Source organism: Notothenia rossii (genome assembly GCF_949606895.1).
Source record: "Notothenia rossii genome assembly, chromosome: 12".
NCBI classification, from domain to species: Eukaryota; Metazoa; Chordata; class Actinopteri; order Perciformes; family Nototheniidae; genus Notothenia; species Notothenia rossii.
The window spans coordinates 2,984,187-3,010,535 of NC_136911.1; the positions used below are offsets into that span (position 1 = coordinate 2,984,187).

The window sequence follows — 26,349 nt, forward strand, 5'->3', positions numbered from 1 at the left end:
CGACACCTTGTGGTAGGAGTGTATCTATAATCATCACAGTTTGTTTGGATAAAAAAACGAAATGCACTTTCAATTCACGTTTGGTTATAGATTTTTTTATTTACAGATCAAGCCGTTTGAACATTGAGATTTAAAAGATAAAAAAAGACACACATTCCCAAAGTTTGTACATATAGTGCAGATTAACATGTAGTGCGTACAGGACGTTAAGGTCTCTACATTGCATTAGAGTATTTATTGTATGATTGGAGAAAACAAAAGAGTTATTACGTACATCTAGCGACTAAAAACATGATGATCCGGCTGCTGACAGTTCACCTGGAGGGCTTATTGTTTATTTCAAGTATCTTCAGAGTCCGAGAGAAAGGCTGCATCTCCAAGTTTGCCGGGTTTGATGAACAGCTGACATCAAAATCCAAAGAGCAACGATGTCTGCTAAACATTGAGAGATAAAACATGGCAAACCTTCAAATGATACATGGGCTGAACATCCACAAATGTTTCCTCTAATACCTGTGATATTTGTGTGTGCTAATGTGATTATTTAGGGAAATTAGGGTGATTATAATGACTCTCTACTAGTCTCAGAGACTTAGTTTACATTCAAGAAGCTAATAAAGTTTTAAGGATCAAAAGAGGCTTGTTTTAGTGTTTAATTTAAGACCGACCTCTTTAATTTTCATTTCAAAACTCTTGATCTTCACTACTTAGATTATATTGTTTGATTTCAAACAAAGCTGTACAACAGAGGTGATAAAAACCACCTCCCAAACTCAGAGCTTTTTGGATACACTGCTAATCCCGCAGGCTGATTTTAACTTCCTATGATTTTCTGAATGATTAGTCTTTATCTGTTTTAGTGGCGTGGGAACAAAGAGTCATGGATCACTGGTTTCATTCTCCTCGCCAGCCGTTTATGCTTAAAGGGTGCAAACTACCTCTGATTATGTGTTCTAGTGCCAACACTTCACCTCTGCTAATCTACGACGTGCAGTCTTTAATTCCTAACTCTCAGTTCAGCAAGTACTAAATGGGCCCGCGATGAATCCTGTCGATGTGGAGCTGAACGTCACACACAGTGTTTTTGTGTCTTTTCACATCTAGTGGTGACAGAACTGTCAATGAACAGAACAGGACAGTGAGGTGGTGCCATGAAGGCTGTCGGACAGTCTCTCCACAAAAAGCTAATCCTCCTGAAAGATGCCGCAAAGCATTCTGGACCTTCTTGCAAATCCTCTTCTTCCTGTGCGATGATGGCTTCTTAGCTCTGCAGCACAGAACTTCATTTCCCATGATCCCCTTCTTCTTTGCATTCTAGCAACTTCCTTGAGGATAAAGTGTTTCAGTATCCAGCCAGGTGTGTGTGTGTGTGTGTGTGTGTGTGTGTGTGTGTGTGTGTGTGTGTGTGTGTGTGTGTGTGTGTGTGTGTGTGTGTGTGTGTGTGTGTGTGTGTGTGTGTGTGTGTGTGTGTGTGTGTGTGTGTGTGTGTGTGTGTGTGTGTGTGTGTGTGTCTGTGTCTGTGTGTGTCTGTGTGAGCAGTTCCCAGGCAGCGTACTGTGAGTGAAATGTGTGTATACGTCTACGTGTGTGTGTGTGTGTGTGTGTGTGTGTGTGTGTGTGTGTGTGTGTGTGTGTCTACTTCTCGTCTTCGTCCCCTTCACTCATGCTGCTGATGGAGGCCGACGCTCCTTTGGGGGAGTTTGGGGGCGATGGCCGTGCGTTGTGCCAGCGGGCGGGGGGGCAGGGGGGGGACGGGGAGCGCAGGGGGGAGAGTTCGCGGGGGGGGCTGTTGCAGGGAGACCCTCGGGGGGACAGAGCGTAGGACAGCATCCGTCCACTGCGCTCCTGAAACACCTGTTTCTATACAGGGGGAGGAACACAGTCAATGCTGGCTCAATGCAAGGCTCAAGGCTTTTATTGTCATTAGTACATGAGTGTAGTTATGGCAATGTAAATCTTAGGTCCTCCAACAGTGCAACACAATACAACACATAGTACAGGTAAATGCAAATAGAAATAGAAATAGTGCAAGAATAGTCTATATCAGGGGTGTCCAAACTATGGCCCGCGGACCATTTTGAATCGGCCCTCAGCAAATTCTTTCTTTCTTTCTTTATTTCAAACGGATTAAAAAATAACAAATAAAAAAATAACAAATGTGAAAAACAGAATACCGCATTGTTAAAATACAGTATCCACCCACATTCATGGTAATATCTGTATTCAACAAAAAAAACAAAAAAGTCTTCATATTAATAATAAATCATATGTGTCCGAAAGGGAGTAGGAGGAAGCAAATGCTTATTAATTCCCACCCCTTACTTTATCTATGATTGTCCTTTAAATCACTATGCAAGTTATTTCTACATACATTTACATTTATACATACATATACAATAATTTCTCATCTTCAATCACCTCTCTTCATTCTCATAGTTTTTCAAAAAAGTGTTTCTGTACATCCTTTTAAACTGAATGATGCTTGTGCTTTGTTTGAACTCCTGCTCCAAACCATTCCATAAAATCACCCCACAGATTGTTATACTCAAACTTCTCAGAGTTGTTCTGACCTTGAGTTGTTTAAAAAGTAGATTTCCTCTCAAATTATACCCACCCTCTCTGTCTACGAACAATGTTTTTAATTTCCTAGGAAGTAGATTATGTCTTGCTCTGTACATGATTTGTGCCGTTTTTAATTTAACCAGATCAATGAACTTCAACATGTGTGACTTCAAAAATAATACATTAGTGTGTTCAAGATATCCAACATTATTGATAACTCTTATAGCCCTTTTTTGTAATGTGCATAACGGCTGTAGGTTGGTTTTGTACGTGTTTCCCCAAATCTCCACACAGTAAATTAGATATGGCAACATTAAAGTGTTATATAGAGCATCCAATGAGTTGTGGTCCAGAATGTGTCTGGCTTTAACCAATATAGCCAGTTTTGCTTTTACATGAGTGAAATGAGGTTTCCAGCTGATTTTGTGCTCTAAAATTCAAAAAGTATAATGTAATACGGCCCACAAATGAAACCTGTGTTTGTCTTATATTGCACTTCTTGAACATATATGTACAAATATATCGCTCAGTAGTATTCACGTGTTAATAAGACCACTTTTCAAATATATTCAGTCAGTCAAAGTTGAAAACATTTTCTAACAAATCTTAGTTGATAAGAAAAGCCAAGTAACTTTTTAACATAAGAAAGTTTGAAATACACCCTTCCTATTTCTCCTTATTATTAACAAACTGAGGCTTCTGCTGTACACTTTTAGTGACAAAATAAAGTAAACCCCATGGATATCTGTGAGGGAATTCAAGTATCAAGCATCATTTACCTATATTTGATTGATTGTGCTGACTTATAACTTAACTTATGAGGCAATAAACCTCTCCTCTAGTGAGTGGCCCAGCCCTTCGTATATTTTTCTGTTTGTGGCCCTTGGAATATAAGATAAATAGTTTTAAAAAAAAGTTGCAAACAGATATTGTTTCAAAGTTCAGGTGTCTAACAGTCTGTGGAATGAAACTGTCCCTGACTCTGGTGGTTTTAGACCTGACTAGTACCTTTAAATGGCACTTTACATTGAATAGATGTTATTACCAGAGGTGGGGGAAGTACTCACATCTTGTACTTGAGTAAAAGTAGAAGTACTAGAGTGTAGGAATACTCTGTAACGAGTCCTTTATTAAAGAAGAGTAACTTACCCAGGTCCCGTCGGGTCCAAACAGTTCCAGGAAGTTTCCGATGAACTCTCTGGATTTCTCCTCCCACTTCTGGATGAGGTCGGCGCTCTTCTCCTCCACCCGGTAGACAAAGTGTTTGCTCTTCTCCTCCACCGTGCGCACCTTCTCCTTCATCCGGTCCACCTGGTTCTGCAGCCGGTACTTCTTCTCCTGAGGGGAGGAAAATAAATAGTTACATCTGAATCTTTATTAAGCTTAGTGCCTAAAACGTATTCCAACCAATGTGTCCTAGTCCTGCTGGTTGTGTTGCTTTGTTCTGTCTGCTCTTTTTGACTGTGGACTGTACAATGTGTTTATGTAAGCAAAAGATGTAACTTCTTCTCCTGAGGGGAGGCAGAGGTGAGGAAAATGAATTGTTAAAAAAGCTTTGAGATCCCTGAAAAAATCTAAATCTTAGGCTTTGTAACCTGAGATTTCGTAAAGTAGTCTAAAACGTATTCTAACCCATTAAAATGTTGCTTGCCATAAAATGTTTTATTCATTATGTTTTTAAACCAACATAAGTCCTGAACATTACTTCCAGATATTCATAATTATCCGACACTTCTTTAAAGAATGTTTCCTGAATATTTAAGGACCTTTGATGACATACCAATTATGCTAAAATAATCTTTTATGGATACTTCTTGCTAAATTACATATAATGCATACAGAGAGATGATGATATGCAGAATCTAGTGGCTTCACTTCCTTTCGTCGCCTCTGTGATTTCCTGCCCCGCCCTGATTGGTTCACCTGTTCTTAATAACCCTTCCTCATGCAACAAGACATTACAGTAAATAAAGAAAAAAGGAAAGACAAATACATGTTGATACTTCAGATTAAATATTTTTTAAATAACAAATTAGTTTTATATTTTATATTTGCTAATATATTGTTTAAATTCTTGATAGAAAAAGTACAAAATGTGGTTTGGAGTCAGCCTATTTCTTTTTATGGATATGAAATTTCCCTAAAAATACAATTAACTGCACCAAAAAGACAAAATCTGCATCCCTGAAGTACGTAAGAATGTCTTTGTCCTTGAGTTAAACCTTTTGTCCCGTCTTTCTTCTAACAAAACATTCTACATCACACCAACAATATTCTACAATACAAGCATTCAGAAAATAAATGGCCAATAGTCTCTAGTTGTAGATTACAAAATGTACAGGAATATTCAATATCAAGTCCAAATCGTTCCAGTGTCTTTTTTGCTGGATATATTGTGTGTAACATTTTAAAAGAAACCTCATTATTATTGCTCACTTGTGCATTTGGTGTTGCTCCAATTATCATTACCACTTTGTCTTGTCACAGTGAGTACATTTACCCAGTTTTCACCAAGCTTTGGTCCTACGTAGTCCTTCTACTTTCCGAGTCAAGTGTTTGTTTTGTTACTTTGTTTTCGTCGGCTTTTTTAAACATTTGACCCCTATTGAAGTAAAGACTGTTACATCCAGCTTTTTTGTCAATTGTCAAGCATTTGAGTTCATTTCCGGCAGCTACAAAAGTCACACCCTGACATGCTGGTGCTCTTACGTTGATGTAGCTGACGTTGAGCTCCTTGGCCGTGTATCCTCGTTGGAGGTTGCGTCGGGCGTAGACGTCGTAGTCTCTGACGATCCTGGTGATCAGGTCCGATGTGGAGATGCCTTCTGTCCGCTGAGTAGGAACAAACATCCCTGAAACACACACATAGAAACACAAAGCTTTCAAACTGCTCGAGGTACATTTTACTGTAAGAAGACAGAACATCTTCCTGTAACACTGACCTGCCTCCTTGATGTGCTTGTAGACATCCTCACTCCCTGCTGAGGAGTACGGGATGTCATCGTGAGCCACAAAATCGATCTGAGGAACATGAAAGGACATGACTCAGAAAACTCTGGCACAAAATATAAACACTTAAAGTAGTACATGACAAGGGTTGGGTCATAAACACACAGGTGTCTCATCCCAGGTCGTTTTTGTAAACGGTGCCAGACGTTTCAACAAAGACTCTTAAAGGTCACCTATTCTGCAAAATCCATTTATTCATGTCTCTTCTACATCAACATGTGTCCCCTCTTCTCCATGTCTCTTCTACATCAACATCTGTCCCCTCTTCTTCATGTCTCTTCTAAATCAACATGTGTCCCCTCTTCTCCATGTCTCCTCTAAATCAACATGTGTCCCCTCTTCTCCATGTCTCCTCTAAATCAACATCTGTCCCCTCTTCTTCATGTCTCTTCTAAATCAACATGTGTCCCCTCTTCTCCATGTCTCCTCTAAATCAACATGTGTCCCCTCTTCTTCATGTCTCTTCTACATCAACATGTGTCCCCTCTTCTTCATGTCTCTTCTACATCAACATGTGTCCCCTCTTCTTCATGTGTCTTCTACATCAACATGTGTCCCCTCTTCTCCATGTCTCTTCTACATCCACATGTGTCCCCTCTTCTTCATGTCTCCTCTACATCAACATGTGTCCCCTCTTCTTCATGTCTCTTCTACATCAACATGTGTCCCCTCTTCTCGATGTCTCTTCTACATCAACATGTGTCCCCTCTTCTCCATGTCTCTTCTACATCAACATGTGTCCCCTCTTCTTCATGTCTCTTCTACATCACCATGTGTCCCCTCTTCTTCATGTCTCTTCTACATCAACATGTGTCCCCTTTTCTTCATGTCTCTTCTACATCAACATGTGTCCCCTCTTCTTCATGTCTCTTCATCAACATGTGTCCCCTCTTCTTCATGTCTCTTCTACATCAACATGTGTCCCCTCTTCTTCATGTCTCTTCTACATCAACATGTGTCCCCTCTTCTCCATGTCTCTTCTACATCAACATGTGTCCCCTCTGTGGAAAGAGACTCTGAAAGTTTCAGGAACAAAGATTCTCTCTTTTTGATCCATTTCTATAAAAACCTGTCTGAAAATGAGCTGATCAGATTTTGGCCACTTTATGATGTCATAACGATTTTTTGGCTTGAGTAACCATTAGCCAATCAGCAACCAAGGTACCCCCCACCCCCTTATCACCTGAATCTCCTCCTAGAGCTCCATTGTGTTCTTTAACCAAATCTCTCTCAGAGGGGCCTGGGGAGGGGCTCCTTATTTTCATCTGAAGTAACAGACAGAGAATCAGCTCTTTGGAAACAGTGCTGAAACAGAGGGGATTATGGGTAATGCTGCAATGACTCTTAAAGGTCCCATGTCATGGCCATTTCTACTGATCATATTTCCATTGTTGAGGTCTACTAAAATATATTATATTGTTCAATGTTCCAAATTCACATTGGTTTCTCATCCAGCATCTCTGTATAGTATGTGTATTCACTCTCTGTCCTACACGGCTTGTTGGAGCTCCTGCCCCCCCCCCCTCCCTGTGAGCCCAGTGGCACACACACACACACACACACACACACACACACACACACACACACACACACACACACACACACACACACACACACACACACCTTGTGTTTCTCGAGGAACTCCTGTGTGAGAGTCCAGGGAGCGTCTCTCAGAACCTCGTCCACGTAGCGGCAGTGTCTCAGTGCTTCATAACGCTCGAACTCCGTCATCACCGTGAAGCCCTTAAACTTGTGGGTCAGCTCATCACTGCACACTGAGCCAAACACACAAAACACACACGCTAATTAATCACTGTGACACAAATCTGGAGGGGGTATTTGGAGGATTTAAGGGTGTGTGTGTGAGTGTGTGTACCTCCTACTATGAGGTAGGTGTTAGGGAAAAGGTTCTTGGCCTGCATGAGAGCACGAGCGTGCCCCGAGTGGAAGAGGTCGAAGATGCCATCTGCGTACACTCTGACGGGCCGGTCCACTGAAGACACACACGAGTACAACACATCACAACTAACCCTTATCACGGTGAGAGTCATTCTGCTTCTTTCTGTAGTCTTTAAATGTCTGCAGTCATGTTGAGTATCTTTTATTTAATAGTCTGTTCATGCTCTTTTCCTATATCCTTTAAATGTGTCTTTGTAGTCTTATTGTGTTTCTTTGTAGTTATTTGGATTCTCTTTGTAATTGCTTTGTGTCTCTTGGAAGCCATTTCTTGTCTCTTTTTAGTCCTTTAAGTCCCTTTGTAGGTTTATTGTCTTGCTTCGTAGTCTTACGACTAGTGTCTCTTTGTAGTTCTTAGCGTCTCTTTGTAGTTCTTAGTGTGGCTTTCTAGTCGTTTAGTGTCTCTTTGTAGTTCTTTGTGTGGTTTTGTAGTTCTTAGTGTCTCTTTGTAGTTCTTAGTGTCTCTTTGTAGTCTATTAGTGTCTCTTTCTAGTTCTTTGTGTGGTTTTGTAGTCTTTTAGTGTCTCTTTGTAGTTCTTAGTTCTTTGTGTGGTTTTGTAGTTCTTAGTGTCTTTTTGTAGTTCTTAGTGTGGCTTTGTAGTCTTTTAGTGTTTATTTGTAGTTCTTAGTGTCTCTTTTTAGTTCTTTGTGGGGTTTTGTAGTCTTTTAGTGTCTCTTTGTAGTCCTTTAGTGTCTCTTTGTAGTTCTTAGTGTCTCTTTGTAGTTCTTAGTGTCTCTTTGTAGTCCTTTAGTGTCTCTTTGTAGTTCTTAGTGTCTCTTTGTAGTTTTGAGTTTCTCTTTGTAGTCGTTTAGTGTCTCTTTGTAGTTCTTAGTGTGGCTTTGTAGTTCTTAGTGTCTCTTTGTAGTTCTTAGTGTCTCTTTGTAGTTCTTCGTGTCTCTTTGTAGTCTTTTGGTGTCTCTTTGTAGTTCTTAGTGTGGCTTTTTAGTCTTTTAGTGTCTCTTTGTAGTTCTTAGTGTCTCTTTGTAGTTCTTTGTGTGGTTTTGTAGTTCTTAGTGTCTCTTTGTAGTTCTTAGTGTCTTTTTGTAGTCCTTTAGTGTTTCTTTGTAGTTCTTAGTGTGGCTTTGTAGTCTTTTAGTGTCTCTTTGTAGTTCTTAGTGTCTTTTTGTAGTTCTTTGTGTGGTTTTGTAGTTCTTAGTGTCTTTTTGTAGTTCTTAGTGTCTTTTTGTAGTTCTTAGTGTGGCTTTGTAGTCTTTTAGTGTCTCTTTGTAGTTCTTAGTGTGGCTTTGTAGTCCTTTAGTGTCTTTTTGTAGTTCTTAGTGTCTCTTTGTAGTTCTTTGTGTGGTTTTGTAGTCTTTTAGTGTCTCTTTGTAGTTCTTAGTGTGGCTTTGTAGTCAGTTGGTGTCTCTTTGTAGATCTTTGTGGTCATTATGTGTCCCGTTGTAGTTATGTTTGGCCTCTTATTAGTGGTTGCATTGTCTCTTTCTAGTTGTTTTGTTTAATAAGTCTCTCATTGTAATATCTTATTGTTTTTGTTTCTTGAGAACCAGGGGCCATCAGGATTAGCAGTTCTGGTAAAAGAGATGAGCAAAAGTGTAATAGTAGTAGTAGCAGTAATGGCAGTAGCAAAAGTAGTTGTTGTGATATTCGGAGTAACTTCATAGTAAATAGTGGATGCAGTAGTTGAAGTAAAGTCACAGTATAGTAGTAGAAAAACATAGCAAAAGCAGTTGCTAATGTAGTTATAGAAAGGGAGAATTAATGCATATAATGAAGATAAAGATGATAGCTGTAAGAAGGAGGGGCAGGAGGAGGCCTTCTCTCTAGCACTTACAGTACAATGACCTCTCTTGTAGCTAACGTCCTTGCAGGATTCTTGCTATTTTTAGTTTGTTTCTTTATGGTTGGACACACTGAGTCTCTTTGTATGAAGGTGTCAGCTAAATGAAATGCTCTCCTGTACCTGGGGTGCCTCTGCGGGCCTGAGCGATGGTGAGCTTCTCATGAGGGGCGCGACAATCACAACTGCTCTCCCTGGCAAAGATGGCCGGCTTTGTCAGAGTCTGGAGGAGAAGGAGACGGGGTTATATATATATAATGCAGCTCATGTGTCTTACTGTGAAGGGTGTCCACCCCCCATCCCTTCTGTGGTACTTAATGTCTCCCTTTCCACATTTACAGTGACCTCCATTAGGTTATCCTGACCGAAGCTGATGCATGATCCATATTTAGGAGAGCTGCACTCAATGTTATTGATCATGTGTGCAGACATGTAGCCTACTTCTATGTGCATTACAATGTGGGCAGAGCTGTCGAGAGTAACATTCAAAGGAAAGAATAACCTGAAGATGTGAATCCAGTGGTGATTTGGACGGGGGGAAACCCATAAATGAATGTAAATGAAGCAGCGACAAAGAAACAAAGGCAGACAAGGACGACTCGGATAACAGATGATGCCGGTTGGTGCTTGTCGAGTGCTACATCAAGGTTAAAGTGTTGCAACGCCTGGAAAATGTGTCTTTGTCTGCCATCTGTTGACTGCAGGGTATAGTCACTGGATGTGACAGGGAGTGTGCACGGAGCAGAAAGCAGTGGGAGTGTGAGAGGAGGATGAAAATAAAATGGAAACAGTTTCAGTCTCTGTGGACAACGGAGAAAACCCACGTCATCGCATCCTCCAGGAACAGCAACAGACAGACTGGGGAACACGGACATAGACGGGCAAATGTAAAATCAGCGCTTTTAATAACAGTGCAGAGAAAGGGATAGTTTGATATTTTGAGTGGCGTTGTTTAGAATATGTTCCTAGCTTCACCTTGCTTTCTTTCACTCCTTTGACAAAGAGAGTCATTTATCTTCATGATCAACAATATGAGTTTGATCGCGTTTTTTTTCAAATTTCTTTCTCAGTTTTCTGAAATTTTTACATTTGCATGTGTTTTTTTTAACTTTAGAATAACATATAACACTTTCCTCTGACAGGGAATGATGACAAGGAAGATTAAATGACATTGTTGAGGTCGACTAAAATAGATGATATTGTTCAATGTTCCTAACTCACATTGGTTTCTCATCCAGCATCTCTGTATAGTATGTGTGTTATCACTCTCTGTCCTACACGGCTTGTTGGAGCTCCTGCCCCCCCCCCCCCCCCTGTGAGCCCAGTGGCCATCTGCGAGACAGCGAGACACAGCGAAGCCAAGCCCGAAAGTTTGTGTGTGTGTCGCTGTCTCGCTGACCTTTTTTGCTTAGCCCTTATAATACATAAAACATGAGACTATCTTGCATGATTCAAGTTTCAATTGTGTTTAGATATTGTACGATTTGTCCGTGGTTTGTTTAGTACTTTGATTGTTTTATCGTAGATTTTTACTATATTTTCTTTGCTAACTGTCTGAAGCACTTTGGTTTTCTGTTTGATAAGTGCTTTATAAACAAATACACTAAATATTTCCTTATAATGTGTAATACTTCATGGTGATTTCTGTATTTTGCTTTGGTCAGCTGAGGTTGATGAAATGCTGTTTCACTTCATTATATGAATCGCTGATTAATCAGAAGTGTTGGCAGCAATGTAAAGGACTATCCTGCAAGTACAGAATATATGAAAGCAAGAGTCACAGCTGCAGGAGGAGACAGAAGGCATTAATGTTTTAACACAGCTTTAAATATGAGACCAGCTTTCACATCCGCTTTGCTTCACATGCTTCCCTTGGTTTTTCAGATTGAACATTTTGTTCGGTCATTTCATTTCCCTGCAAACTGTGGGTATCCAGTGCTAGCTATTAGAGCTGCAACAGAAAGCATCATGGAGGAGGTGCTGAGGATGCACCCATGATGCTTTGGGCCCAGTGGGAAAAGAGGAGTGGCTTATTCTAATTCTCATGATCAACTCAACTCATCCCGACTTTCATGCAAATATATTGAGTTCAAAACAAACCGAGGTACAAAACTGTAGATGCAGTGGATTCAATGTTGGTTCAATAACCTGTGTCTGGCATATTTAGGTGTTGGTCAGAGCCTCAAACTCCTACACTGGATGCTGCATTTGAAAAGATGCCGCAAGATTAAGCTTGACATTTATTTTTTTAACACTGCTTTCAATTTGAGACTCCTTTAATGGATTTCACATCCGTCTTTCCTGCACACGTTTCCCCTGCTTTTCAGATCGCATTTGAACATTTTGTCCGGTCATGCTAAACGCTTCTCTGCGAGCTGTCGGTAAACAATGCTAGCCATCATAGCAACAACAAGGGAGGAGATGCTGAGGATGCAGGAGGAGATACTGAGGATGCACCCTCATTCCTCGGGTTGGCTGACACCAGCACAGAGCAGATGGGGAAACTCACACAGGCCTATCAGTAAAGCCCGCTCTGGCACAAGCAGAGAACATCTGGCCTAAGAGGGATTACACCCAGAGTGAGGACGAGGATGGAGGGAAGGGATGAGGAGACACGATGAGGAATAACACTATCCTTCCTGCTGCAATGTCCCCCCAGCATCCACGTCCATTGTGTGAACCCCCTCCTTCTCTGGCAACTCACACTGCTGTCCACTCAGCAGTCTGGGCATATCCCCCAGCTAAAGACAGGATCTGTTTCGTAACAGGGGAGGGGGCAGGAGCCTTTGTTTGCCTCCCTGTCACACACACACACACACACTGCATAAAAACACAGAAAAATATGGATGCCCTACCGTCCGTGGATGAGGGCAGGTGTGCTCGAGCTCCTCCATGATTCCCAAAGACTCATGGGATGTGGCTTTGGTCCCTCTGTAATGTGACTCAGCATCAGTAAGAGATGCTGGCTCTCTCCTCCTCTTCACCCCTGTGTCTCTTTCTCCCTCCTCACTTCCCCCGCCCACTCCCTGCTCTCTCTCTCCTCCTCTTCCTCCTCTCTGATGCCCTGCTGCACAGAGGAGCGGAGGGATCACTCTGAAGCTAATTCTCAGGACCATAACAATAAAGAATTCTGCCGTAATCTGGGTTTTCTTGCAAATATGTTTCTTTTAAAGCCTCCAGGGTACAACACTAGTGTAGAAGTTGATTACATTTACCTTTAGAGTATACACATCTGGCAAAGAGCCTGAAAAACATGGAGGGAACAAAAGACTGAAAGTGTTGCATTTGAAAAGATGCTGCAAGAATGACATGGAAAATGACAGGGCCAAAAGACAATGTAGTGGAGATGCTATTATGTGCAGTGCATCTGTAATGTGATATTGCCCACCAACACATATACAAAAATAATTCACTTTATAATGTATTCTTGTTTACCTGCCTGACTCAGTGTGTATTAGTGTGTGTGTTTGCTTATTTGTTTGACCTTTTCGTGCATTTTTCTTGTATTTGTTGGTGTTTGATATATTGGCAGCGCACTGATAGATTTGTGTTTTTGTCACACCCCTCCTTGCACATCTGTCCTCAATGCTGCAGATGTTCAAAAGCATTGACGGCTGTCTAAAAAACAAGGGCTGGGTCATTCCTAGCATTCGGTGCCATTTCAGCTAGGGTATTCAAAAATAAAAAACATCATTTTCCATGTTTTTTTTAATTTAATCTGAATGATGGCTTTTTAAAGTATAAGAAAAATATTTTGGTCACGCTCAGGATATTATGTTTAAATGTCCCCTGTTACTGTGTGTCCACCCTGTTACTGTGAAAAATAGTAACAGGGTGGACGATAACAGGGTGGACAGTTTATGCTAAACTTGGCTATTGCTACATGTGTGATGATAATCAAGCTAGCACTTGGTGACAACAGAAACATATATGTAATATATTCACCATATTTTCTAAATGTAAAGCAAATGATCATTTACACTAAAGATGAGCATAGTGATTGAATGATTTTCCCACTCAAAATGCATCCTTCTTCTTCTTGAGTCATACAAATAGTAGAATAGTAAAGGGGCGTGTCCAGAGGGATTCAAATCAGAGTAACAGGGGGGACATTCAAACAGGGGACACACACTTTATTTTCAATACAAATGAATTATAACAACAATTTCAATTTGGTGAGGAATATTAGCAAAAGGGTACAACAGTGACAAACATGTAGAATTTGTTTGTATTTGTTTGATTTATTTTTGTATATCTGATACAGAAGTTGAGCAAACATGATTGGGGACAGAGCAATTTGGACAACTTGTGCTGGCTAAATAACATTGTTGTTTTATGGTATACACATTTAAAACCAACCTTTTAAAAAATAAGCATTAGACCTTTAAAATACAAAATATATGATATAATGTGGTGGGGACCTAAATGGCACCGAATGCAAGGAACGACCCGGCTATTAAAGATTGCTATGGGCTAACTATACAATACATCTTATATTGTTTCCTGTGTCTGTGAGTGATTCATTGTGTTGAATACACGATCTTTGTGCACAGAGCTGATGAGCTCTCTCCATGGCGACCGAAAAGAGGAGAGAGCTCCAGGAAAAGGACCAATCAGAGGAGAGATACAACAGAGAGGCAGTGAGATAGGAGAGGATTGGTGGAGAGGATCATAGCACCATCAGTGAGATGATACTGAGAAGTATTCACTGGCCGGGCATGCAATTAGTCCGAGAGGAGAATGGAGAGTATTTGAGAGTCACACATAGTTTAGATTCTGCTTTTATGAGGTTTTGTAAAAAAAATACCAAGATATCTTGATATTGGAAACAAGATTCAGCTTTATATAACATTTATTTATGGTTTAATATTGTTCGATGTCTCTTGTATCTAGTTTCTATCGTTATATCGTCTAATCACACTCATTTGCGAGAGTCTGATGCATCCGAGTGTGCATTTTGCACATTCAATAGGATTGTTAACATACTAAACAAGGCTACTTCTTTTCTGTTGTCCCCAGCTTTTTGGCAAACTTTCAGTAACCGATTAGACTAGAATAATGTAGGCTAGTGAAAGTTGCATCCTTACCGTTTGTGTTCCTCTCCTGCAACAAACAGACGCGCAACAGGAATGCGCTCTGATGCGTCGCTGTTTCACCATCGTAATCCAAAAAACCGAACAATAAGTAAAGTAAGTAAAGTGTTAACTCGCTTCTATGACTGGTTTCTTTTCAGTCCGAGGCAGCAGCAGTTTACTGCCTGACTGTCTGCCTGTCTGCCGGTCTGTCTGTCTGTCCACTGTGCAGAGACAGATCAGCTGCTCAGCGCTGATGAGCTTCGACAATTTGTTCCACGGTCCATTTAGCAGACCTACAACCCTCCCTATTGTACTACAGTGCAGGACCCCATTCATGCATGTGCAACTTGTAGCGTCAATACAAACAGTGAACAATGTGTTTCAAAATAAAAGTTAAAACCTAATGAAACGCAAAAACAACTTCAAAAGTCACCGAAATGACACAGAGAATCCCTCTTCACTGAACAGGTCTTCACTCATGAATTACCACAGTTATTTATGGCACAAAAGCCAAATCAGGCTGCAGGGACGCAGGACAAAACCCGCTTTGTGTTTTCTTTGTTGGCCTCACTGTATGTCGCTGTGGCCCCAATCTGGGACAGGAGCCCATTGTGCCAACCGGTGTCCATGGAAACGAGCTTCATCACAGGCATTGACTTAAAAAATAAAAGTTGGTGGTGTTATTGCCTGGAAATTGAAAACAGCAGGGCGTCACCACAGGCACCTTAGACAAGACTTATTCTGATGGAAACAATGTTTTTGTTATATCCATGCATCTGAAAAAGCCAATTAGAGGAAAAGCAAGTGCTGAAACCACCTCAGTGTATTACATGTCTGTAAACAAGTTTGGTACATATAAGATTGATTAGTTTTTAGGTAAGGTAACTCCAAGGATAATGCCTCTCAAGGCTATACAAACTGGTGTGTCCTAAAGGTGTTTTTATACATGTTATGTGTCATTATTATGTTTGTATTATTGTTATATATGCATAATTTACACGTCCAGGGTCAAAAGCATTGTTTTATATGTCCAAATGATATGTTAGTATATGTATGTTTACATGTATATACAGTGTATATATGTACAGTATTCTACTATTATATAAAAAATATTTCATTTCATTTTTAAATCCTTATTTATTTATTAATGTGTTTGCCTTTATGTGTGTATTTTATATCTGGAAATGCATTGATACAATCTGCCTCATTGGATGTCTGTGTAGGAAACAATACAATCATATATGAAATAAAAAGAAGAAAGGAACGTAGAAATAATAATAAATACACATACAAAAATAAAAAATGAACATACATTTAAATACTAAAAAATGTATGTATCTATTTTATTGAATGAATTAATAAAATATGTATAATATTTAACAGTTTACATACCTTTTGAATCTTGTGCATTAAACAACACGATGGACCAACACTGCTCCCCTGTGGTCAGAGTGGAGATGGCAGCGCTACTTTTAATTGGCTTACAGCTTCGTGATGTCACTTCCTGTGTATGACTTTCCCCGGGAAGCAGATTTGGCGGGCGGTGTGTGCTGTTGTTGTGTTGACCTGCCAGTCAGTGAGCAAAACGTCAAAGTTATTAAAGATTTATTAAAGTTATGGCTCCGGTTTCTAACCCAGAGAAAGATATGGATGCTCCTGATGCTCCCGATGCTCTGGACGGCGGTGAGTTCTTGTTATCGAGTTGAATTCTAGCTTAATTTAGCTAAAACACACAGGGAGAGTTAGCTAACATTAGCTTACTTTTGTCAATCCATAACAAGGGACATGCTAAGGCCGTTCACAATGTGTGTGTTTTAATGAGTGCATGAATGTGTTTTAAACTAGGCCACAATTTGCTACATGACTATTGTGTTACTAAGGTTTAAAAGCGGTCATAGAGTAAGGTAGATATTGTATTTAAGTTAGCCACCTGTCATTTTCTGGCGCTGTGTGTAACATTAAGCACTTTCTGAATCCATTATAGCAATAATTAGATAGCGTTATCAAAATGCCTACATGTATTTGTCTTTATACAAAAGCAAAATGTGACTTTATTGGAGTATTTGTTAAGTTAAATGTCTGCAACCTGTGCTTTCAAGCTGGGCTCCTGGTCGTCATGTCTGTGTGTAGTGGTGTAAAGTAACTAAGTATATTTACTTAAGTACTGCACTTAAGTTGAGGTACTAAGGCTTTACTTGAGTATTTAATGATGTTATACTTTGTACTTCAAATCCACTACAGTTCAAAGGTGAATAGTGTTCTTCTACTCCACTACAGTTGTTTAATACCTTTAGTTACTTTACAGATGTGGATGAATGATGTGAAATATAATCAAGTGTTAAATCAGACTTTAGTTCCACCTGGAGTAAATCCACCAGCTACCCTGCAGTATACAAAGTCATTCAAACTAGCTGCACCTTTACCAGCTTTGAGAACATTTTCATGATCGATCATTATAAAACATATCATATCTATTATTCTGAAATGGACCAATCTGCACAATGACTACTTTTACTGTCTCTACTTTCACTATATTTTGATGCTAATACTTTTCTACTTTTACTTGACGAACATTTTGAATGCAGGACTTTTACTGAAACAGAGTATTCCTACACTCTGGTACTTCTACTTTAACTCAAGTACAAGATCTGAGTACTTCTACTTTTACTCAAGTACAAGATCCGAGTACTTCTACTTTTACTCAAGAACAAGATCTGAGTACTTCTACTTTTAATCAAGAACAAGATCTGAGTACTTCTACTTTTACTCAAGAACAAGATCTGAGTACTTCTACTTTTAATCAAGAACAAGATCTGAGTACTTTCTCCACCTCTGTGTGTGTGTGTTCCTCAGATGCTGGAGGGCTGGCCATGTCTCGCTCCAGACGAGAGAAGAAGGAGAAGACGGGCAGGAAATCTGCTCTGGAGCAACTGAAGAAAGCCAAGAGAGGCGAGAAGATCAAATATGAGGTGAGGCACTTAACAGTAAACATCTGTGTTTAATCGTTTTCATTTACAGGTGCATGTTTTCTTTATTAATGTGACTTTACATGATCAGAATCAGCTTTATTGGCCAACTACGTGCACATATAAGTCATAATATGTACGTGCAAACACATATACATTACAGCAAAACACGTGTTGTACAGACAAGGATATGTCCATCAAGATTCACGCAAAATGAGCCGTTGTCCTATTAAAATGTACTGAATTAAACAGTAAGGTAATATACAAATACAATTATATGGTTACACAATTGACACTGTCTTTCAACACGTGTGGCAGAGTTATGTTTGACAGAAAACAGTTTTAATTGTAATGCATTTGATGTAAAACTTGAATATTGTAAGAATGCAATCGTTTCAGGTTCTCTGCTGTTATCAAGCATTTAAAGGTGCATTTTGAAATGTTACTGATATCTATTCAGCCATGCTTGTTTCGTACATTAGGGTTAACAGGTCTTCATGTTTTCCAGGTGGAAAAGTTTTCCAGTGTTTACGAAGAGATGGACGAGCAGCAGTACTCTGAGATGGTACGAGGACGACAAGAGGACGACTGGATCATTGATGACGGTGAGTCTCATTCGCTTGTTTACACCCTCAGAGTATGTTGATATATGAAAAAATAACACGTTTTAACTGAGTTGTTTTGGAGTTCTAATGCGAGAGTTCCTCTTCAGATGGGACGGGGTACGTGGAGGACGGGAGAGAAATCTTCGACGATGATTTGGACGATGATGTGGTAGAAACCAACAAAGGTAAACGTTCATAATGATCAAACATATCATTTACATAGCACACTTTGGGGGCGCGGGGCTTTTTTTAAACTGTGTCTCAGGGCTTCTTAACATTTATGAAACTATTAATGTGTCATACTCAGTTAACGGGAAGAAACTCAGCTACCTGACGATACGAACCATTTTTACCGAAACAAAACACAAGTCTCACGAGAAGCGTCTAAATGAGCCCTGAGCGAAAAAATGCCATCGCACTTAGCACAGAACTCACAGCTTAAATACCCTTCTTACTTATCGTATCTGCACAAACAAGATATCGATTAGCAAGCTGAGATTCCACGGATTCCAGAAATATTAGTATCATCACTGAGCACTCGCGACAGGGGAAGCGAAAACAGACATCACAACACGTAGCTTCACGGAGGAAGCTTCTTACCTTAGCTGTTGTTCTGATCAAAAGTCGTGTTCAATGGCATCAAAACGATCAAAACGCTGCTGAAGGTTAATCCTATGTGTCCGTCACTTTGAAATGATTCTTCATCTTCACATTTACTAGTTTGAGCCTAGGGTTCAGTTCTCAGAGCATAACATTGCTTTCGACTGCGTGCGCATAGCTCTCACTTGTCAATGGCAACGTGTGTGCGTGCGTGCGTGCGTGCGTGCGTGCGTGCCTGTCTGTCTGTGTGTGTGTCTGTGTGTCTGTGTGTCTGTGTGTCTGTCTGTCTGTCTGTCTGTCTGTCTGTCTGTCTGTCTGTCTGTGATCTAAGGAGCATATTGAATAAAATATGGTCATGTAAAAAAATGTTAAGAGCATAACAGGTTAGAATACAAGTATGTGTACTGTGAGAGTGGGGCGGTGTGCAGTGAATAGCTTTGACCAAGTAGTGATGTTTGTGTGAAAATGCTTTGTTTGCAGGAAAGGCCGGTTCCAAAGGAGCAGCCTCAAAGAAAAATATGAAGAAATCTGTCGTCGCCAAGTCCAACACCATCAAGAGCCTCTTCATGAACAGCAATGTGAAGAGACCGACTGAGGTGAGTGGCTTCTGACACCAAATACCTGCTTCTTTGAAAAATGTCCCTGAGTTTGCTTTGTCTGGATCTTTACTGAAAAGAAATGTCTCCTGTCTTTGAGTCGACCATTTGATGATTGTATGTCCTGCAGAAAGACGTGGATCTGTCCAAAGATGACCTATTGGGAGACATCTTACAGGACCTGCACTCTGAGGTTGGTACCATAATCGTCTAGAGCAGGGGTTTTCAAAGTGTGGGAATGTGAGCACCTAAGAACAACCGCGCCCCCCCTCCCAAATATTATTCCTATTATTATTGTTGTTGTTGCTGCTATAATGCAGGGGTATTCAATTGCATTTCAAAGAGGTCCAGAAATTACTCACTGCTGTTTCTGTGTGAGACTGTGACTGTGTGAGACTGTGACTGTGTGAGACTGTGACTGTGTGTGTGACTGTGTGAGACTGACTGTGTGAGACTGTGACTGTGTGTGTGACTGTGTGAGACTGTGACTGTGTGTGTGACTGTGTGAGAGACTGTGTGAGACTGTGACTGTGTGAGACTGTGACTGTGTGTGAGACTGTGTGTGACTGTGACTGTGTGAGACTGTGACTGTGTGAGACTGTGACTGTGTGTGTGACTGTGTGTGAGACTGTGACTGTGTGTGTGACTGTGACTGTGTGTGAGACTGTGACTGTGTGTGTGACTGTGACTGTGTGTGTGACTGTGTGTGAGACTGACTGTGTGTGAGACTGTGACTGTGTGTGAGACTGTGTGAGACTGTGACTGTGTGTGAGACTGTGACTGTGTGTGAGACTGTGACTGTGTGAGACTGTGTGAGACTGTGACTGTGTGTGAGACTGTGACTGTGTGTGAGACTGTGACTGTGTGAGACTGTGTGAGACTGTGACTGTGTGTGAGACTGTGTGAGACTGTGACTGTGTGTGAGACTGTGACTGTGTGTGAGACTGTGACTGTGTGTGTGACTGTTTGAGACTGTGACTGTGTGTGAGACTGTGACTGTGTGTGTGACTGTGACTGTGTGTGTGACTGTGTGTGAGACTGTGTGAGACTGTGACTGTGTGTGAGACTGTGACTGTGTGTGTGACTGTGACTGTGTGTGTGACTGTGTGTGAGACTGTGACTGTGTGTGAGACTGTGACTGTGTGTGAGACTGTGACTGTGTGTGACTGTGTGTGAGACTGTGACTGTGTGTGAGACTGTGTGTGAGACTGTGACTGTGTGTGAGACTGTGACTGTGTGTGAGACTGTGACTGTGACTGTGTGTGTGACTGTGTGTGAGACTGTGACTGTGTGTGAGACTGTGACTGTGTGTGACTGTGTGTGAGACTGTGACTGTGTGTGAGACTGTGACTGTGTGTGAGACTGTGTGTGAGACTGTGACTGTGTGTGAGACTGTGACTGTGTGTGTGACTGTGTGAGACTGTGACTGTGTGTGAGACTGTGACTGTGTGTGAGACTGTGACTGTGTGTGTGACTGTGTGAGACTGTGTGTGACTATGTGTGTGTGACTGTGTGTGAGACTGTGTATCTATCGTGCTGATTCACTGACTGCACCGATTTGATTGGCTGAGTAGCGTCACCTCCTTAAAACAATAACTTTTTAAAACCGTTTTATGTTTTAAACATTTTCAAAGTCGTGGATAAATCCTTATAAGCTCCCGGCAACACACTGCACGTCAACTTTGCCTGTTTTGGTCTAGACATGGCTGAATGTCAACACAATTAAACGGCAACTAATGACTTTAGTTTTTGAGACACTGTGCATTGTTTTCACTGGATTTCTTTATTTATCTCTCTCCCTCCGTCTTCCCAGAAACCGTCTCTTCTCGCTCCTCCTCCAGGGATCACTCTGAAGAAGAAGAAGAAGTCCCTGGGATCCCCCATGAATCCCTTTTCCATCAAGCAAAAGGTATCCTGTGAGCTTCCATATGAAGTATCTGTGAACTTCATCACATGTTAGGATTCAGTTCTTCTCACCTATCTGTCTCTTCTGCACCAGGAGTCACCGTCAGCTAGCGGGCAGAAGGCGAAGGTTATCATCAGACCGCCGCCCTCTGACCCGACCCCCAGACCTTCATCCCGCCTCCCCTCCTCTTCATCAGCTCCTCCTGTGAAGAAGAAGGGGGCGGAAGTGGAGAAGATGGAGGAAGAGCAAGGTGAGACGGACAGAAAACTAGGGTTTACATTTGAATATTGATACATCGAAACATTATTCCATTCCTTTTCCAAGGTGATGTCTTTAAATGTTTTGAAAGTCCAACACCTAAAGCATTTCACTTTATTGCAGTGTTTCTCAAACTTTTTCATACCAAGGACCATTTAACCAATAAAAAAACACTCGCGGACCACCTAACTCCACAAATATTCAAAATCACATCGTTTTTCTAGAACAGATTATAAATCGCCTAAAAATGCTACAAACAAGTGGCAACATGTGTGATGAAGGTGTTGTGCTGGGCTATATCATGCAATCCAAAGTGAAACTTAACCTCGCTCCATTGCGGAGATATTCCCGCGAGAGTGCGGAAAACTTACATTTATTTATTTCAAATCTGAAATGTTACCAATATACTCACGGACCACTAGGGGGCGCTCACGGACCACACTTTGAGAAGCACTGCTTTATTGTGATTATATAATAGAAAAGCAGGAGATCTTCATATTTGGGAGGCGGAAAACAGCATTCTCATTCCATGTGTTGATGGAAATTAGTGATGGGAATGGCGGCTCTTTGAAGGGAGCCGGATGATCTCATGGCTCCGTTCCTTTCCGAGCGCTTTCTTTTTAAGTGGTGGTGGATATCGTTTGTTGACCCTGCTTTAAATTATATTTTGGCTTTACAAATGTTGCACTCCGCTTTCTCATTGCCTATGTTTTTGAGGAAGTGCATCCAAATGCTGCTGCGTCGTCTACCTGTACCACTTGCTATGACTTCTCTCTCTCATGCGTATTCCGTTAAGACCCACGTAGGGCTGCACGATATTGAACAAAACTGACATTGCGATATTTTTCTTGAACTTTAATGCTATACAATTGGTATTTTTTTAACTATATTTAACCGGATGAAGGATTTTAGTCACGGACGTCTGGGTCTTAAGTTATCAGAGCAACAAGCTGAGCTAGCTCGGTTAGCAGCGCCGAACTGGAGAAACACATGAAACGACTTTATTCAGTGTTTTTACCTTTAATCACGGGGTCCGTTTGCTTTGGAAATTTGATTGTGATTGGTGGTTTGCTGTCAATCACTCAATCACTCAAGTACCCCTGACATGAGAGCCACGCGAGTTTTCCTTTTGTAGCAAGCAGCAAAAGAATTGTAACATAACGTGTTTGAGTTCATTTGCCTACTTATTATCGCAAGCAAAAATAAATAAAATGCAGCCCTAGACCCACGCCTACTATGCCTCTGATTGGCTAACCCGAACCCACAACATCTCACTCCTCGTGCCCAAACCTAGCCAATCAGAGACACTCCTGCCTAAATCTAACCAATCAGAGACACTCCTCCCTAAACCTAACCAATCAGACACTCCTGCCTAAACCTAACCAATCAGACACTCCTGCCTAATCCTAACCAATCAGAGACACTCCTGCCTAAACCTAACCAATCAGACACTCCTGCCCAAACCTAACCAATCAGACACTCCTGCCCAAACCTAACCAATCAGACACTCCTGCCTAAACCTAACCAATCAGACACTCCTGCCTAAATCTAACCAATCAGACACTCCTGCCTAAACCTAACCAATCAGACACTCCTGCCCAAACCTAACCAATCAGAGACACTCCTGCCCAAACCTAACCAATCAGAGTAGGGCCAGGTCTTCACGGAATACACTTGGGGAACAAAATCAAGCTTGTTCACTGTTCACGTGAAGGCGAGTGGATTTATGGCAGGCAGTGAACCAGCGATAAAAAGAACGGCTCTCACCAAGTATGACTCGGTTCCCTTCGTTCGTGCCAAAGAGCCGTTCAAAGGAATCGTATCATTCGTGAACGTAACATCACTAATTAAGATTTAAGATAGCTGTCCACTTATCTCTGCAGCTCTATATGCAACTAGCTTTTTGCATGTTCTTGATCCTAGCAACAAGCATACACTCACCTCTTTGTGACGATGTGTTTCTCAGCGGACGACGCTCTGGGGTTCGATGAGGTGGACTTTGACGAGCCGATGGAGGTCGGACTTGAGGACGAGAAGCCTGCGATTAAAGATGATCCCGAGCCTCCGTCTGAAGCTGCTGAAGTGAAGGTGGAGCCGAAAGCAGAGCCTCAGGATCCTGTCTTAGTGTAAGTCTGCTTTGTTTCCTTTGTTTGCTCCTACAGCTTCAGGACATATAGATATGTGTCCTGCTTCAATCCTAGAATGCACTTCATAGAGACTTCTTGCTCTATTTTTATTTACATGTTTGTATTTTATTATATCTGTTGCACTGTTGGAGGAGCTCAGGTCAGAAGAATGCCATTGCCATTTCTACTCTGTAGCTTTGTGCATATGACAAGAACAACGTTGAATCTTGATTTGAAAAAGTCAACTTTATTGTCAGTCTGTCAGTTTGTGTGTACAGAGAGAGAGATTTGATTTTTCAGGGTGTCCGCTGGGTCTTAAAAAGTATTAAAAGTTGATAAATCAATTTAGCGAAAATTAAGGCTATTAAAAAGTATTAAACGGCATTTTCCAAGGTATTAAGAAGGTCCACCGCAACGACAACATGAAACACCCTTTAATTTACTGAAACGACATGTCGGGAAACCCCCCAAGGCGGCCCCATGCATAGCGCAGCGTAAAATGCTGCTTATTATTTTAAATTTCGTTGCCTTGCTCCGCTCTGTGGGGGGGGGGGGGGGGGGGGTTAGATCATTTTCAATTTCTTTTAAAGCTCAATAAATAACAAAGAAGACCTCTGATCGGCACTTTTCTAATTTTGTACGGAAGATTTAAACTTTAACGGACATGTTGACCGGCTGAAGCTCACCAAAGTTTAATATATTTCATAGTTCAAAGTTTTGTCAATTGTTTTGTTTATTGGTCAAATACTGGTTTCTAATGGTTTCTGAGGAGTTTTACTGGAATGAAAGAGCACAGAGTCTACAGAAGCAACAAAGCAGCATACTGCATTAAACCTGACCTTCACAGAGAGGTTGAAGTTCATGTGGAGAGGAGGCTTCAGTAGTCTGTCTGCACTCTGTTTAGTTTTGCTATCTTACAATCAATATAGTAAATGTGAGGTAAAGTGTGTTGCCAATGTAACCGGTTAGAACTCAAAGTTGCGATGAGGTCTTAAAATGTATGGAAAGGGTCTTAAAAAAGGTCTTAAAAGGTATTAAATTTGACTTCAGGATTTCTGCATATACCCTGTTTTTAAAAACACATTTGATTTGCATTTGTTTTAAACATACACCCACCCTGCAAAAGAGTCGGAACAAACCTAATACATTAGACAATCAAATAAATAAACAGATTTTCATGACTACCAAATAAATATCATTTGAAAACCCCATTTGAAAGCGTTTAAAAACATCCAGAGAGACAGAAAGATCGAAATACCGTTTCCCACAATCCCAAATACAAAAACAAATATATATATAAAATATGTATGCAAATATGTATATCCTAAATATACACAATCAAAAGACACATTTATATACATGCACACATTAAGACCTAAATAAAAGCACAACAATCAATATATAGAAAAACAACAGTCACTTCAATATCTTTGAGAATGTGCATTAGAGCAAGACTGTCCATAGCAGCGTTAAAACACACACGGGGCCAACCTGTTAAACCTATTTCCATAGAAGCTTCTTTTTTAGCCTCTTTTTTCTCCTCCTCCAGGTCCAGCAGGGCGGGCAGCTCGTGGGGTCAGGAGGAGGAAGGAGGGGTCAGCGAGGCTCAAGTGGAGGTGCAGGTCGACTCCAGCAAACTCCCGCTGGTGGAGGGAGCGGACGGGGAGCAGGTTTTCCGCTTCTATTGGTTAGACGCCTTCGAAGACGCCTACAGCCAACCAGGTGAAGCATACTGACACTGACACTACTATTCCATCTGCTTACCCAGAAGCCTTTTAACTTGTTTTACCACCTAGCGTATTTACATTGTTGTTTTTAATCTCTTTTATGCATGAATCTGATATTCCATTGTGTTTATTTACTGTGTTCCTTTCTCTTGTTAAGTGTTAATGATGATGTGAAGCACTTTGAATGGCCTCTGTGTCTGAAAATGTGCAATATAAATACCTTAGCTTACCGTTATGATGTAAAGTGAAGTTTTAGAGCACTGCCTGACATTTGACCTCCTGCTCCTTGGCCCAGGTGTGGTGTACCTTTTTGGAAAAGTATGGATTGAGTCTGCAGAGTCTCACGTCAGCTGCTGCGTCTCCGTCAAGAACATCGAGAGGACCATGTACCTCCTGCCGAGGGAATATGTACGTTTCACGCTCTGTCATTCCCGCCAAAATGTTATGGAAACAATACGTTGTGTTCCGCTTTTTATACAGTTACAAAAATCACTTGTAGTAAAACAGATTTGCTCTTATTGCTGTGTTACAAGGTGTGGTAACATGATACTTATTTATCAGTTCACAAACATATGTTTTGGTGAAGTCTTCAACTGTTTAGGTTGTGTTTCATCAACAGAAAGTGAACACAAAGAACGGGGAGGTGTCCGACTCTCCCGTGGGAATGATGGACGTCTATCAGGAGTTTAACGAGCTCTCTGAGAAGTTCAGGATCATGAAATTCAAATCTAAGGTGAGCGCTGACCCTGCTCACACACTGTAGAGATATGTAAGGTTTGATGTGTGGGTAACTCTGGCTTGTTTTCTGCAGAAAGTGGAGAAGAGCTACGCCTTTGAAATCCCCGACATTCCCTCTCAGAGCGAGTACCTGGAAGTCAGATATTCTGTGAGTGGACGCATCTCATCTTGTGGTTTTAGGTCCAGGCCGTTTTTTAGAAGACATTTGAGGACATTTCACCAGTTGCAATGAAATAGTAGTAGACATTTGCAATGAGGGAACAGTATACATTGAAACCCCCCCCTTCTCAAAGTCCTCTTTTTTTCCCCCTGATATGCATCTTATACAATGTTCATGCATTTTAAGCACATTTTTGCGAACTCCTAGGAAAATGATCGGAAAAATTCCTATCCAGGTGAAGTTCAGCGCATATACAATGTGATGCT

At 41.0% G+C, this 26,349-nt stretch overlaps 2 protein-coding genes across 5 annotated transcripts in view; one reads left to right on the forward strand and one right to left on the reverse strand.

Annotated features, from left to right (window-relative positions):
- Positions 1–73: 73 nt before the first annotated feature.
- pcyt1ba (phosphate cytidylyltransferase 1B, choline a) lies at positions 74–14,654 on the reverse strand. Of its 4 annotated transcripts, none has more exons than XM_079662146.1 (8): positions 14,414–14,654; positions 9,450–9,549; positions 7,448–7,564; positions 7,195–7,346; positions 5,505–5,583; positions 5,272–5,414; positions 3,712–3,900; positions 74–1,860 (listed from the first exon to the last, which is right to left on the reverse strand). In XM_079662146.1, the coding sequence occupies exons 1-8, from the start codon at positions 14,483–14,485 to the stop codon at positions 1,636–1,638; spliced, it is 1,077 nt and encodes a 358-aa protein (XP_079518272.1). In that variant the 5' UTR covers positions 14,486–14,654; the 3' UTR covers positions 74–1,635. The 4 variants fall into 4 exon arrangements, with proteins under 4 accessions (XP_079518272.1, XP_079518271.1, XP_079518270.1 ...); XM_079662145.1 differs by lacking the exon at positions 14,414–14,654 and adding an exon at positions 12,182–12,334 and having other exon boundaries at positions 74–1,854; XM_079662144.1 differs by lacking the exon at positions 14,414–14,654 and adding an exon at positions 12,182–12,334.
- A 1,265-nt stretch (positions 14,655–15,919) lies between these two features.
- Positions 15,920–26,349, forward strand: part of pola1 (polymerase (DNA directed), alpha 1) — an 80,573-nt gene continuing 70,143 nt past the window's right edge. Inside the window, 13 exon segments of the mRNA XM_079661817.1 lie at positions 15,920–16,084; positions 17,255–17,370; positions 17,876–17,972; positions 18,080–18,157; positions 19,053–19,168; positions 19,299–19,361; positions 20,982–21,077; positions 21,168–21,324; positions 23,299–23,458; positions 25,008–25,180; positions 25,481–25,593; positions 25,805–25,918; positions 25,997–26,071. Coding sequence (XP_079517943.1) covers positions 16,018–16,084; positions 17,255–17,370; positions 17,876–17,972; positions 18,080–18,157; positions 19,053–19,168; positions 19,299–19,361; positions 20,982–21,077; positions 21,168–21,324; positions 23,299–23,458; positions 25,008–25,180; positions 25,481–25,593; positions 25,805–25,918; positions 25,997–26,071 — 1,425 coding nt within the window. The 5' untranslated portion in view covers positions 15,920–16,017.

Bases quoted from the DNA above. Each gene is read 5' to 3' on its own strand.
- pcyt1ba (XM_079662143.1), bottom strand. From the start codon at position 12,220: ATGGAGGAGCTCGAGCACACCTGCCCTCATCCACGGACG. The intron at 7,565-9,449 runs GTACAGGAGAGC...GTGTGTCTTCAG, and splicing joins GGCCCGCAGAGGCACCCCAG to TGGACCGGCCCGTCAGAGTG. The intron at 5,584-7,194 runs GTGTGTGTGTGT...CATGTTCCTCAG, and splicing joins AGTTCCTCGAGAAACACAAG to ATCGATTTTGTGGCTCACGA.